Source organism: Cibotium barometz, chromosome 6 (assembly GCF_041138505.1).
Source record: "Cibotium barometz isolate CiBa-2024 chromosome 6, ASM4113850v1, whole genome shotgun sequence".
In the NCBI taxonomy this organism is placed as follows: domain Eukaryota; kingdom Viridiplantae; phylum Streptophyta; class Polypodiopsida; order Cyatheales; family Cibotiaceae; genus Cibotium; species Cibotium barometz.
The window spans coordinates 54,839,253-54,854,259 of record NC_141051.1 but is presented as its reverse complement, the minus strand read 5'-3'; the positions used below and the strand labels follow the sequence as shown (position 1 = coordinate 54,854,259).

The following is a 15,007-nucleotide window of genomic DNA, read 5'->3' as shown; positions in this document are numbered from 1 at the left end:
AGACACTGAAGTGCTTGACTTTATTCATAATAACCGAGAGAGGCTGATCGCCGGAGGCGCCCCTGCGAATACTCTCCAAGGGCAAAGAGAAAGTGGAGGAGATAGCAGCAGCCCCAGGACCGTCGAGGGGAGTTAATCTTGTTGCCATCGAACCCCTGACAGAGAATCAAAGCTGCACGTGGCCAGCCACCCCAGGCTAGCGCAGACCATCTGGGGTGGCTGGCCACGTGCAGCTTTGATTCTCAACAAGCACCACATTCGCCTAGCTCTGCCTGCCACCGATTCCTATGCCCAATCAGCCGTGTAGACTCGTATTTTTGGCCTCAACCACACAGTCGTCGGTGCCTATCATCACCACCTTGCATTGAAGGCCATCATCATCTCGACTTCTTAAGAAAAAAAAAAGAGAAAAAGAAAACGCAGAGTCCAACAAACGCATGCTTTGGCATTTTCTTTTGAGCAATAATCAACATTTTTTTTTTTGCATACCCTGTAAAGCTTTCTAAGGCTTTGTCATATCAAACAAAGGGTTTTGTTGAGAATCAAAGCTGCACGTGGCCAGCCACCCCAGGCTCCCGGCAGAGCCTGGCGATGGTCTGCGCTAGCGTAGACCATCCCCAGGGTCTGCCGGGAGCCTGGGGTGGCTCGTGCTGGTGTGGGTTTCTCTTACACTAACAACAGCTCTGAGACGTTCGGCGACGCTAAGGCTGGTGGGGACTAGTGCGTAGGCCAGCTAGATGTGGAGTTCGAGCAGTTCGCGGGCTACGTGAGCATCGCCGACGACTAGACACTACCGGAGAGGGCGGACGGGCACTCTTCTACTACTGGCTCACGGAGGCAGCCACACCAGCAGGAGCCTCCAAGAAGAGCACGTTAGCGACTGCAGGGCAGAACAAAAAGGATCGTAGGATGTGTTTTTCTCGTGCGTAAAATAAAGCATGGCAAGCAGCCTGTGGCCAGCCACCCCAGGCTCCCAGCAGAGCCTGCCGGGAGCTTGGGGTGGCTCCTGCTGGTGTGGGTTTCTCTTACACTAACAACAGCTCTGAGACATTCGGCGACGCTAAGGCTGGTGGAGGACTAGTGCGTAGGCCAGCCAGATGTGGAGTTCAAGCAGTTCGCGGGCTACGTGAGCATCGCCGACGACGTAGACACTGCCGGAGAGGCGGACGGGCACTCTTCTACTACTGGCTCACGGAGGCAGCCACACCAGCAGGAGCCTCCAAGAAGAGCACGTTAGCGACTGCAGGGCAGAACAAAAAGGATCGTAGGATGTGTTTTTCTCGTGCGTAAAATAAAGCATGGCAAGCAGCCTGTGGCCAGCCACCCCAGGCTCCCAGCAGAGCCTACCGGGAGCCTGGGGTGGCTCGTGCCGGTGTGGGTTTCTCTTACACTAACAACAGCTCTGAGACATTCGGCGACGCTAAGGCTGGTGGAGGACTAGTGCGTAGGCCAGCCAGATGTGGAGTTCGAGCAGTTCGCGGGCTACGTGAGCATCGCCGACGACGTAGACACTGTCGGAGAGGGCGGACGGGCACTCTTCTACTACTGGCTCACGGAGGCAGCCACACCAGCAGGAGCCTCCAAGAAGAGCACGTTAGCGACTGCAGGGCAGAACAAAAAGGATCGTAAGATGTGTTTTTCTCGTGCGTAAAATAAAGCATGCTTACGGTGTCAGCGAATGGTAGGTCATGAACCAAGCTTGTGATCACGTTTGTTCCACGAGAAACCGTTCATGTAGAGGGAACTAGAGTCTGAATTGATGTGGAATGGCCCATCGCTCCGAACGCTAGCGAGGAGCACCCGGGACCTGCACTCACACCGCAGAGCATGCCGTAAAATGCCGTATTTACTCATCCTAAAGACTAACGATCATTCATCAATTGCACATAATCACCTCCATTGAGCCACATAATGAGAGGTTTTGAGGCCGCATTAGTGGCTGCCTCCGTGAGCCAATAGAAGAGTGCCCGTCCGCCCTCTTTGGCAGTGTCTGCATCGTCGGCGATGCTCACGTAGCCCGCGAACTGTTCGAACTCCACATCTGGCTGGCCTGGCAAACGCACTATGGTGGCTGGGTTGCAAGCCTTCTGTCCATCTAGTTAATTATCACTCCAGCCACTCCAGGCTCCCAGCAGAGCCTGGGGATGGCTAGCGCAGACCATCCCCAGGCTCTGCCGCCGGGAGCCTGGTGGCTGGAGCAACAGGGGCAAGGGGGGAGATGTGTAGTCTTTTATATGTGTTTTAAGGCATCATGTGTATAGTTGTCGAATTCAATTCAGATACTAAGCTTGCAAGCATGTGTATATTCTTCAAACTCTATGTTTTTTTCTTATTCTCACAAGGTAATCATCAATACAACTAATCCCAATGTAATCCCAATGTGCATGTATGGATATAAAATGATTGTAAATATAAGCTCCATAAAGATTCTATTTTCTAGGATCGTAGCACTCTGTGAACTCAAATCATGACAATCCCACTCAACTCAATGATTCCACTCAGCTTAACAACCCTACTTTTGGACAATTTCACTCAAGACTGATCTGATGAGATCCCGAGGGATTCACTAATAGGCCCCTATTTAAGCTTATAAGGATACCTTTAAAAATGAATGTCACCCCCCTTCCTTGGTACCCATATTTGACTCTTCCCTTGGTAGTATCCCTCGGCTACTATAGGTGGAGGATGGAGATGAGGCGATGGTGAGGGGGAGGAGGCCTCTTGTCCTAGCCCTTTCTTGGCCTCTTGGATCTCTGTTAGCTACCTTTGTAGGTTTTCCACTTGATTGGCTTATGCTCTCTTCAAGATTGTGCAGTTCTTCCTATGGTGGTTCTTGCTAGCTCCTCAATTCTTCTGTGACTTTGTGCTCTAAGAACATGCCACATCTTTTTTCCTTATGATTGTTTGTAGTTTGGACATTTATTTTTGGGGACATTTGTCATGCATTTATTCAAGTAATCTAATACTCCCTACATAAAAAACTAGATGGGCCTGGCACTTTTGGGGCTGGTTTGGGCATGGTGGATCCAACACAGTGGGGCCCATTAGTTGATGATGGGTGAGTGTTTCTTTCCTAGAGGTTTCTTTGAATAGGGCCTATAGTTATGGCCCGATCTTGGTTTTGGTATCATGCCTTGTGAGCTTACTGATCTACTCTTTGAAGTTGTGTGCTAGCCTCTAGAGCTTTCACCATCGTGAATGTTTTCTTAGACATGTAGTAAGGTTTGTGTGTGAGGTTGATGTTTTCCTATAGACATGAAGTAGGGTTTATGTGTGAGGTTGATCATCTCTATCTGTCATTCAGCTCAAATTGTTTGCTACTCATATTCAGGGCAAAAGAGAGACAGATGGCTCCAAGAAAAGCAGGAAAACAATAGGCAAAGACTAAGAAAGGTATATGATATGAATAGCCAAGATTCTAATGAGATTATGTTTTAATGTTTTTAGATATGCTTACTTGGGCTTGGTGTGTGTGTCTTACAGACAACAGGGGGGATACTCACTTAGATCTGGGCGTGTTTGTTTGACTCTTAGCGAGGAAGCTCAATCACAGACACCTATGTCCTCACATGTATCTCTCCTATTAGAGAGGGAAGCTCAATCACGGACACCTATGTCCTCACATGTATCTCTCCTATTAGAGAGGAAACAGAAGCGCATAATTCTCTTGTTTATGAGGTAGCGTTTGTGTTGGAGAACGAAATTGGCTCAATGAGCTCACCTCCTCCGACTCACACGGAGATGCCTGAATCTAGTACTGGTCAAGGGGAGACCCATAAAAGGCTTCTTGGAAAATCTATTGAATTGGGATTGCTTGGTGATGTATTCAGTAAGTTTTTTGTGCAACGCAATTCCTCTACCCCATTGGTCCCTTTATGCAGGCTGATTCCAAATGAAGCCATCCGTACAGTTTCTAGCCAACTTGAGGTGTTTCGTGATTCCTTTGACTGCCATGGCTATGTCGAAGCATCTCCTCCTTTTTTAGTTTCACTTACACGTCCCAGAAGCTCTATGTATTTCGCAGTCACACAAATAGACTTGCAAGAATGGGGACCATACTGGGTGGTACAACATGACAGATTTGAGTATGAAATCAGAGGAACTGAGTGGGAGGATCTCAGTGGTAAGAAGTTTCTTGTTTGGGATGGCAATCATCGTCCAGAGCATCTTCAAGAGAGAGACCCTCCAGAGCATCTTCAAGAGGGGGAGGTGTCAGGAAAACATGACATCATGGACATGACTAGTAAGAGTACTTTCCATCGCAAATTTATTTTGAGAAGAGTGTGCTTTCGAAATGCATCTCATTTTTTGTCTTGTTTACTTGCAGGTGAGAGATGTTCTTCACACATATTGCTGGTAGACGTCCACACTCTTTTGGAGGGCTCAGATAGGTAAAAAGAATAATTTCACCATATAATTAGTTTTCCAAGTTATACTTACCAAAACCAAACATCATAAATCTTTTTTGTATAGTGTGGAAGAATTCTTGATGAAGATTCCCAAGGCTCTATCTCATAGAGGTGCTCCCTCAGATACAGTGGCTCGCCTCGTATGGGCTGACTTTCCTACAAGTTTACAGGTTGTTGATGTAGATACAGATGGGTGTCCCTCATGGAATCAAGTTTCTTCATCATTGATACGTGCCACACTTAGTTTTGTTGGTTTGTTTGTGTGGCTGATGAGGGTTGGTTTGTGTGTTTGAGTCTAATGGATCAACTTCCTAAAATATATTCCATGGGAAAGAAAGTTGGATTGGTCATGCATCGAACAATGTCTGTTCATGTGGAATCAAGTTATTTGTATGAGAATGGAGAACGGGTAAGTCATAATCTCTCAAATATTTCCCTTTATGTATACATGTTATGTGGTATGGATATCCAAACATAATGTTTTCTCGTTATGGTAGGTGGATACATTGGCGCTTAGTATGTTCTATCAAGTAAATTGCCATGTCCCTATTATTGATCGTGAGGCTAGGCAAAATGTTTCAAAGAAGTTATTCAACGCTCAACGAAATTTCATTTTTGAGAAGAATAAGAAGCATCCATTCCAACGCACGATGGTCTTGGAGTGCTACATTCGAGGTGGTGTAGAAAGATCTCCTATGTTCTTTAGGTGAGACAATTTTTATTCTGTTCATTTTCATAGCTACTTTTTCAAAATACGTAGATGTACATTTATGATTGCATTTCATTGTAGGTGGCTAGTGGAGACCTTCTCAAGTGAAGGAGATGGTGTCTTGGACGTTTTTGCGGGATGTGGAGGCTTGGGACATGCATGCCAAGAGTTAAAAAGGCACTATATGGGGATAGAGAATGATATGGAGGTAGCCAAAGCATGTCTGGGAGATTTCTCATTAGGTCGAGATGACACGTAGAAGAATGCTATAATTTGTGGATCAAAAGACTTTCTAATTGAGATTGTCATGGTTTGGAAGTTTAAAGATCGATATATACATTTTTTATCTTTAAAAGATTGTGTTATATATTTAAGTAAGTAAGAAAGTATGTATATAATGTATGTATATATGTTAGTGATGCGTAGGTAGCTCTTGTATGTATGTATGTATATGTATTTGTACGAGGTGTATGAATTTAGGTAGATATATGTATATATATAATTATATCAATAAGTATGATGTGAATCAAAAGACTTTGTAATCGAGATTTTCATGGTTTGGAACTTTAAAGATCGATATATACATTTTTTATCTTTAAAGGATTATTTTTTATATTTAAGTAAGTAAGAAAGTATGTATGTATGTATGTATGTATATATGTTAGTATGTAGGTACCTCTTGCATGTATCTATGTATATGTATATTTTGTATGTGTATATGTATGAGGTGCATGAATTTAGATAGGTATATGTATATGTATATTTTGTATGTTGATCTTTCAAAGCTTGTTATTTATATGTAAGTAAGTTCTTGGTCCTTTACAAAGCTCATAGTAAGTTCATGGTCCTTTGCAAAGCTCGGACTCCTTGTTCATTGCTCCAAAAAGCTCGGCAAAAAAAGCTCGCAAAAAAAAATCCCCCTCCCCAAACATGCTCTGATGGGGACCAAACTTTGCAAGCATGTGGGGGTGCCCCACCCCCACATGCTTGCAAAGGTTGATCCCCATCGGAGCATGTTTAAGTTGGTAATTAGCACCCAGTGCGGATTTTTCAAATCTCTTGCTCCTTAAGAGGCCATGCAAAATCCGTCATACTCAAACATGTTCGGATGGGAACCAAACTTTGCAAGGATGTTGGGGGGCCCACCCCCATATGCTTGCAAAGTTTGATCATGATGATTAGAGCATGTTTAGGTTGGTAATTAGCACCTAGTGCAGATTTTTTAAGTCTCTTGCTACTTAAGAGGCCATGCAAAATCCGGTCCTTCCCCATATCATCGTATTCAAACATGCTCTGATGGGAACCAAGCTTTGCAAGCATGTGAGGGGGTCCCACACCTAGTTGCTTGCAAAGTTTGGTCATGATCAAAGCATGTTTATGTTAGTAATCAGCACCCAGTGCAGATTTTGCAAATCTCTTGGTGCTTAAGAGGCCATGGACAATCCGGGCCTTCCCCATACCATCGTATCCAAACATGCTCACATGGGGACCAAACTTTGCAAGCATGTGGGGGGTGCCAACCCCGAAATGTTGGCAAGGTTTGGTCATGATCGGAGCATGTTTTGGTTAGTAATTAGCACCCAATGTGGACTCTTGGTGCTTAAGAGGCCATGGAAAATCCGGGCCTTCCACATACCATCGTACCCAACCATGCTCCGATGGGGCACACACTTTGCAACCATGTGGGTGGAACCCACCCACACATGCTTGCAAAGTTTGGTCATGATCGGAGCATGTTCAGGTTGGTAATTAACGGCCAGTGCAGATGTTTCAAGTCTCTTGGTGCTTAAGAGGCCATGAAAAATCCGGGTCTTCTCTATATCATGGTACCCAAACGTGCTCCGATGGGAACCAAACTTTGCAAGCATGTGAGGGGAACCAACCCCCACATGCCTGCAAGGTTTGGTGATGATCGAAGCATGTTTGGGTTGGTAATTAGTGCCCAGCGTGGATTTTTCAAGTCTCTTGCTACCTAAGAGGCCATGGAAAATTCGGGCCTTCCCCAAACCATCGTACCCAAACATGCTCCGATGCAGACCAAACTTTGCAAAGACATGTGGGGGGGAGGGCACCCCCACATGCATGCAAAGTTTGGTCATGATCGGAGCATGTTTGGGTTGGTAATTAGCACCTAGTGGGGATGTTTCAAGTCTCTTGGTGCTTAAGAGGCCATGGAAAAACCAGGGCTTCCCCACACCATCGTACCCAAACATGCTCTGATGGGGACCAAACTTTGCAAGCATGTGGGGGGGACCAACCCCCACATGTTTGCAAGGTTTGGACTATGTTTGGGCTAGTAATTAGTGCCCAGTTTTGAGTTTTCAAGTCTCTTGGTGTTTAATAGGCCATGGAAAATCCGGGCCTTCCACATACCAACGTACCCAAACATGCTCGGATGGGGACCAAACTTTACAAGCATGTGGAGGGGACCCACCCACACATGCTCGCAAGGTTTGGTATGGTAATTAGCACTCAATGCGTATTTTTCAAGTCACTTGCTGCTTAAGAGGCCATGGAAAATCCGGGCCCTTCCTATACCATTGTACCCAAACATGCTCCGATGGGGACCAAACTTCGCAAGCATGTGGGGGGAGCCCACCTCCACATGCTTGCAAAGTTTGGTCATGATTGAAGCATTTTTGGGTTAGTAATTAGTGCCTAGTGCGGATTTTTCAAGTCTGTTGGTGCTTAAGAGGCCATGGAAAATCTGGTTCTTCCCTATACCACCGTACCCAAACATGCGCCGATGGGGACCAAACTTTGCAAGCATGTGGGGGGGGACCCTCCCTTCATGCTTGCAAGGTTTGGTCATGATTGGATTATGTTTGGGTTAGTAATTAGTACCCAGTGTGGATTTTTCAAGTCTCTTAGTGCTTAAGAGGCCATGGAAAATTTGGGCCTTCCCCATACCATCGTACCCAAACATGCTCCGATGCGGACCAAACTTTACAAGAATGTGAGGGGGACCCAGCCAGACATGCTTGCAAGGTTTGGTCATGATTGGAGCATGTTTAGGTTGGAAATTAGCACCCAGTGTGGATTTTTCAAGTTTTGCTGCTGCTTAAAGAGGCCATGCAAAATCCAAGTCTTCCCTATACCATCATACCCAAACATGCTCCAATGTGGACCACACTTTGCAAGCATGTGTGGGGGACCCACCCCCACATGCTTGCAAGGTTTTATTCATGATCAGATTAAGTTTGGGTTAGTAACTACCACCGAGTGTGGATTTTTCAAGTCTCTTGGTGCTGAAGAGGCCATGGAAAATCCTGGCCTTCCCCATACCATCGTACCCAAACATGGTCGGATGGGGACCAAACCTTGCAAGCATGTGAGAGGGCCCACCCCCACATGCTTGCAAAGTTTGGTCATGATTGGAGCATGTTTGGGTTAGTAATTATCGCGCCCAGTGTGGATTTTTCAAGTCTCTTGATACTTGAGAGGCCATGGAATATCCAGGCCTTCCCCATACCATCGTACCCAAACATGCTCCGATGGGGACCAAAATTTGCAAGCATGTGGGAGGGGGGACTTTTTGCATATTCTTGCAAGGTTTGGTCATGATCGGAGCATTTTTGAGTTAGTAATTAGTGCCCAGTGTGGATTTTTCAAGTCTCTTGGTGCTTGAGGCCATGGAAAATCAGAGCCTTCCTGATACCATCGTACCCAAACATGCTCCGATGGAGACCATACCCAGTGCAGATGTTTCAAGTCTCTTGGTGCTTAAAAGGCCATGGAAAATCCGGGTCTTCCCATACCATCGCACCCAAACATATGCTCCAAACATATGCTAATGGGGATCAAACTTAGAAAGCATGTGGGGGGGACCCACCCCCACATGCGTGCAAGGTTTGGATTATGTTTGGGTTAGTAATTAGTGCCCAGTGTGGATTCTTCAAGTCTCTTAGTGCTTAAGAGGCCATGGAAAATCCGGGCCTTCCCCATACCATCGTACCCAAACATGCTCGGATGGGGACCAAACTTTGTAAGCATGTGGGGGGTTCCCACCCCCTCATGCTTGCAAGGTTTAGTCATGATCATAGCATGTTTTGGTTAGTAATTAGCACCCAATGTGGATTTTTCAAGTCTCTTGGTGCTTAAGAGGCCATGGAAAGTCCGGGCTTTCCGCATACCATCATACCCAAACATGCTCCGTTGGGGCACACACTTTGCAACCGTGTGCGCAGAACGCACCAACACATGCTTGCAAAGTTTGGTCATGATCGGAGCATTTTCAGGTTGGTGATTAATGCCCAGTGCAGATGTTTCAAGTCTCTTCGTGCTTAAGAGGCCATGGAAAATCCGGGTCTTCCCTATACAATCGTACCCAAACATGCTCCGATGGGAACCAAACTTTTCAAGCATGTGGGAGGGACCAACCCCCACATGCCTGCTGCAAAGTTTGGTTATGATCGGAGCATGTTTGGGTTGGTAGTTAGTGCCCAGTGTGGATTTTTTTCAAGTCGCTTGCTCCTTAAGAGGCCATGAAAAATTCGGGCCTTCCCCAAACCATCGTACCTAAACATGCTCCGATGCAGACCATACTTTAGAAAGACATGTGGGGAGGTCCACTCCCACATGCTTGCAAAGTTTGGTCATGATGATCAAAGCATGTTTGGGTTGGTAATTAGCACCCAGTGCGGATGTTTCAAGTCTCTTGGTGCTCAAGAGGCCATGGAAAATCCGAGTCTTCCCCATACCATCGTACACAAACATGCTCTGATGGGGACCAAACTTTGCAAGCCCAGTTTTAATTTTTCAAGTCTCTTGGTGTTTAATAGGCCATGGAAAATCTGGGCCTTACCCATAGGGACCAAACTTTGCAAGCATGTGGGGGGGACCCACCCACACATGTTTACAAGGTTTGGTCATGTGATCAGAGCATGTTTGGGTTGGTAATTAGCACCAGTGTGTATTTTTCAAGTCTCTAAAGAGGCCATGGAAAATTAGGGCCTTCCACCATCGCACCCAAACATGCTCCGATTGCGGAGCAAACTTTGCAAAGACATGTGGGGGGGACCCACCCCCACATGCTTGCAAAGTTTGGTCATGATCAGAGCATGTTTCGGTTGGTAATTAGCACCCAGTGTGGCTATTTCAAGTCTCTTGGTGCTTAAGAGGCCATGGAAAATCCGGGTCTTCCCCATACCATCGTACCCGATGGGGACCAAACTTTGCAAGCATGTGGGGGGGACCAACCCCCACATGCTTGCAAGGTTTGGGGTGGACTATGTTTGGGTTAGTAATTACCACCCAGTTTTGATTTTTCAAGTCTCTTGGTGTTTAAGAGGCCATGGAAAATCCGGGCCTTCCCCATACCATCGTACCCAAACATGCTCTGATGCGGACCAAACTTTGGAAGCATGTGAGGGGGACCCGCCCAGACATGCTTACAAGGTTTGGTCATGATTCGAGCATGTTAATGTTGTAAATCAGCACCCAGCATGGATTTTTTAAGTCTCTTGCTTCTTAAAGAGGCCATGCAAAATTCGAGTCTTTCCTATACCATCTTACCCAAACATGCTCCAATGTGGACCAAACTTTGTAAGCATGTGTGGGGGACCCACCCCCACATGCTTGGGTTATTAATTACCGCCCAGTGTGGATGCTCGCTCCTTAAGAGGCCATGGAAAATTCGGGCCTTCCCTAAACCATCGTACCCAAACATGCTCCGATGCGGACCAAACTTTACCAAGACATGTGGGGGGGCCCACCCCCACATGCTTGCAAAGTTTGGTCATGATCGGAGCATGTTTGGGTTGGTAATTAGCACCTAATACGTATGTTTCAAGTCTCTTGGTGCTTAAGAGGCCATGGAAAATCCGAGTCTTCCCCATACCATCGTACACAAACATGCTGTGATGGGGACCAAACTTTGCAAGCCCAATTTTAATTTTTCAAGTCTCTTGGTGTTTAATAGGCCATGGAAAATCTGGGCCTTGCCCATACCATCATACGCAAACATGCTCCGATGGTGTGGGGACCAAACTTTGCAAGCATGTGGGGGGGACCCACCCACACATGCTTGCAAGGTTTGGTCATGATCACAACATGTTTGGGTTGGTAATTAGCACCCACTGTGTATTTTTCAAGTCTCTTGCTGCTTAAGAGGCCATGGAAAATTCAGGCCTTCCACCATCGTACCCAAACATGCTCCGATGCGGAGCAAACTTTACAAAGACATGTGGGGGGGACCCACCCCCACATGCTTGCAAAGTTTGGTCATGATCAGAGCATCTTTGGGTTGGTAATTAGCACCCACTGTGGCTGTTTCAAGTCTCTTGGTGCTTAAGAGGCCATGGAAAATCTGGGTCTTCCCCATACCATCATACCCAATATGCTCTGATGGGGACCAAACTTTGCAAGCATGTGGGGGGGACCAACCCCCACATGCTTGATCGGACTATGTTTGGGTTAGTAATTAGTGACCAGTTTTGATTTTTCAAGTCTCTTGGTGTTTAAGAGGCCATGGAAAATCTGGGCCTTCCCCATACCATCGTACCCAAACATGCTCCGATGGGGACCAAACCTTGCAAACATGTGAGGGGGGCCCACCCCCACATGCTTGCAAGCATGTGAGGGGGGCGTACCCCCACATGCTTGCAAGGTTTGGTCACATCATGATCGAAGCATGTTTGGGTTAGTAATTACCGCCACAGTGCGGATTTTTCAAGTCTCTTGATGTTTGAGAGGCCATGGAATATCCGGGCCTTCCCCATACCATCGTACCCAAACATACTCCGATCGGGACCAAACTTTGCAAGCAAGTGGAAGGGGGCCCTTTTTGCACATGCTTGCAAGGTTTGGTCATGATCGAAGCATTTTTGGGTAAGTAATTAGTACCCACTGTGGATTTTTCAAGTCTCTTGGTGCTTGAGGCCATGGAAAATCCGGGCCTTCCTGATACCAGCATACCCAAACATGCTTTGATGGGGACCAAACTTTGCAAGCATATGGAGTGGGCGCAACCCCCACATGCTTGCAAAGTTTGGTCATGATCGGAGCATGTTTGGGTTGGTAATTAGCACCCAGTGCGGATGTTTCAAGTCTCTTGGTGCTTTAAAGGCCCTGGAAAATCCGGGTCTTCTCCATACCATCGTACCCAAACATGCGATAATGGGGACCAAACTTTGAAAGCATGTGGGGGGGGGATCTACCCCCATATTCATGCAAGGTTTGGTCATGATAGGATTATGTTTGGGTTAGTAATTAGCGCCCAGTGTGGATTTTTCAAGTCTCTTAGTGCTTAAGAGGCCATGGGAAATCCAGGCCTTCCCTATACCATCGTACCCAAACATGCTCTGATGGGGACCAAACTTTACAAGGATGTGGGGGGTCCACCCCCACATCCTTGCATAGTTTGGTCATTTATCTGAGCATGTTTGGGTTGGTAGTTAGCACCCAGTGTGGATTTTGCAAGTCCCTTGCTGCCTGAGGCCATGAAAAATCCGGTCCTTCTCCATACCATCGTACTCAAACATGCTTCGATGGGGACCAAGCTTTGCAAGCATGTGAGGGGGTTACACACCTAGCTTCTTACAAAGTTTGGTCATGATTGTAGCATGTTTACATTAGTAATTAGTGCCCTGTGCGGATTTTACAAATCTCTTGGTGCTTAAGAGGCCATGGACAATCCGGGCGTTCCCCATACCGTCGTACCCAAACATGCTCCGATGGGGACCAAACTTTGCAAGCATGTGGGGGGTGTCCACCCCTCATGCTTGCAAGATTTGGTCATAAGATCGGAGCATGTGTTGGTTAATAATTAGCACCCAATGTGGATTTTTCAAGTCTCTTGGTGCTTAAGAGGACATGGAAAATCCGGGCCTTCCTGATACATCGTACCCAAATATGCTCCGATGGGGACCAAACTTTGCAAGCATGTGGAGTGGGCCCAACCCCCACATGCTTGCAATGTTTGGTCATGATCGGAGCATGTTTGGGTTGGTAATTGGCACCTAGTGCGGATGTTTCAAGTCTCTTGGTGCTTAATAGGCCATGAAAAATCCGGGTCTTTCCCATACCATCAAACCCAAACATGAGCTAATGGGGACTAAACTTTGAAAGCATGTGGGGGGGACCCACCCCCACATGCGTGCAAGGTTTATGTTTGGGTTAGTAATTAGCGCCCAGTGTGGATGTTTCAAGTCTCTTAGTGCTTAAGAGGCCATGGAAAATCCGGGCCTTCCCCATACCATCGTACCCAAACATGATCCAATGGGAACCAAACTTTGCAAGCATGTGGGGGGGACCCACCCACACATGCTTGCAAGGTTTGGTCATGATCCGAACATGTTTTGGTTGGTAATTAGCACCTAGTGTGGATTTTTCAAGTCTCTTGGTCCTTAAGAGGCCATGCAAAATCCGGGCCTTCCCTATACCATCATACCCAAACATGCTCCAATGGGGACCAAACTTTGCAAGCATGTGTGGGGGACCCACCCCCACATGCTTGCAAGGTTTGGTCATAATCGAGTTATTTTTGTGTTAGTAATTAGCACCGAGTGTGGATTTTTCAAGTCTCTTGGTGTTTAAGAGGCCATGGAAAATCCACCTCCACATGCTTGCAAAGTTTGGTCATGATCAGAGCATTTTTGGGTTTGTAATTGAAACCCAAAGCGGATTTTTCAAGTCTCTTGCTGCTTAAGAGGCCATCCAAAATCCGGTCCTTCCCCATACCACCGTATTCAAACATACTCCGATGGGGCCCAAGCTTTGCAAGCATGTGAGGGGATCCCACACCTAGTTGCTTGCAAAGTTTGGTCATGATCGGAGCATGTTTACGTTAGTAATTAGTGCCTAGTGCCAATTTTGCAAATCTCTTGGTGCTTAAGAGGCCATGGAAATCCGGGTCTTCCCCATACCATCGTACCCAAACATGCTCCGATGGGGACCAAACTTTGCAAGCATGTGGGGGGTGCCCACCTCCTCATGCTTGCAAGGTCTCGTCACGATTGGAGCATGTTTTGGTTAGTAATTAGCACGCAATGTGGATTTTTCAAGTCTCTTGGTGCTTAAGAGGCCATGGAAAATCCGGGCCTTCCGCATACCATCGTACCCAAACATGCTCCGATGGGACACACACTTGCAAACCATGCGGGTGGAACCCACCCACACATGCTTGCAAAGTTTAGTCATGATCGGAGCATGTTTAGGTTGGTATTTAACGGCCAGTGCAGATGTTTCAAGTCTCTTGGTGCTTAAGAGGTCATGGAAAATCCGGGTCTTCCCTATACCATCGTACCCAAACATGCTCCGATGGGGACCAAACTTTACAAGGATGTGGGGGGCCCACCCCCACATCCTTGCATAGTTTGGTCATTGATCTGAGCATGTTTGGGTTGGTAATTAGCACCCAGTGTGGATTTTGCAAGTCTCTCGGTGCTTAAGAGGCCATGAAAAATCCGGTCCTTCTCCATACCATTGTACTCAAACATGCTTCGATGGGGACCAAGCTTTGCAAGCATGTGAGGGGGTTACACACCTAGCTTCTTGCAAAGTTTGGTCATGATCGTAGTATGTTTGCATTAGTAATTCGTGCCCTGTGCGGATTTTACAAATCTCTTGGTGCTTAAGAGGCCATGGACAATCTGGGCGTTCCCCATACCGTCGTACCCAAACATGATCCGATGGGGACCAAACTTTACAAGCATGTGGGGGGTGTCCACCCCTCATGCTTGCAAGATTCGGTCATAAGATCAGAGCGTGTGTTGGTTAATAATTAGCACCCAATGTGGTTTTTTCAAGTCTCTTGGTGCTTAAGAGGACATGGAAAATCCGGGCCTTCCTGATACATCGTACCCAAATATGCTCCGATAGGGACCAAACTTTGCAAGCATGTGGAGTGGGCCCAACCCCCACATGCTTGCAATGTTTGTTGGTCATGATC

At 46.7% G+C, this 15,007-nt stretch overlaps 1 protein-coding gene across 1 annotated transcript in view; it reads left to right on the top strand.

The window, feature by feature from the left end:
• Window positions 1–4,228: 4,228 nt before the first annotated feature.
• Window positions 4,229–15,007, top strand: part of LOC147637875 (uncharacterized) — a 77,522-nt gene continuing 66,743 nt past the window's right edge. Inside the window, exons 1-4 of the mRNA XM_086799069.1 lie at window positions 4,229–4,391; window positions 4,474–4,579; window positions 4,907–5,115; window positions 5,200–5,326. Coding sequence (XP_086655195.1) covers window positions 4,231–4,391; window positions 4,474–4,579; window positions 4,907–5,115; window positions 5,200–5,326 — 603 coding nt within the window. The 5' untranslated portion in view covers window positions 4,229–4,230. The remainder of the gene's footprint in view (window positions 4,392–4,473; window positions 4,580–4,906; window positions 5,116–5,199; window positions 5,327–15,007) is intronic.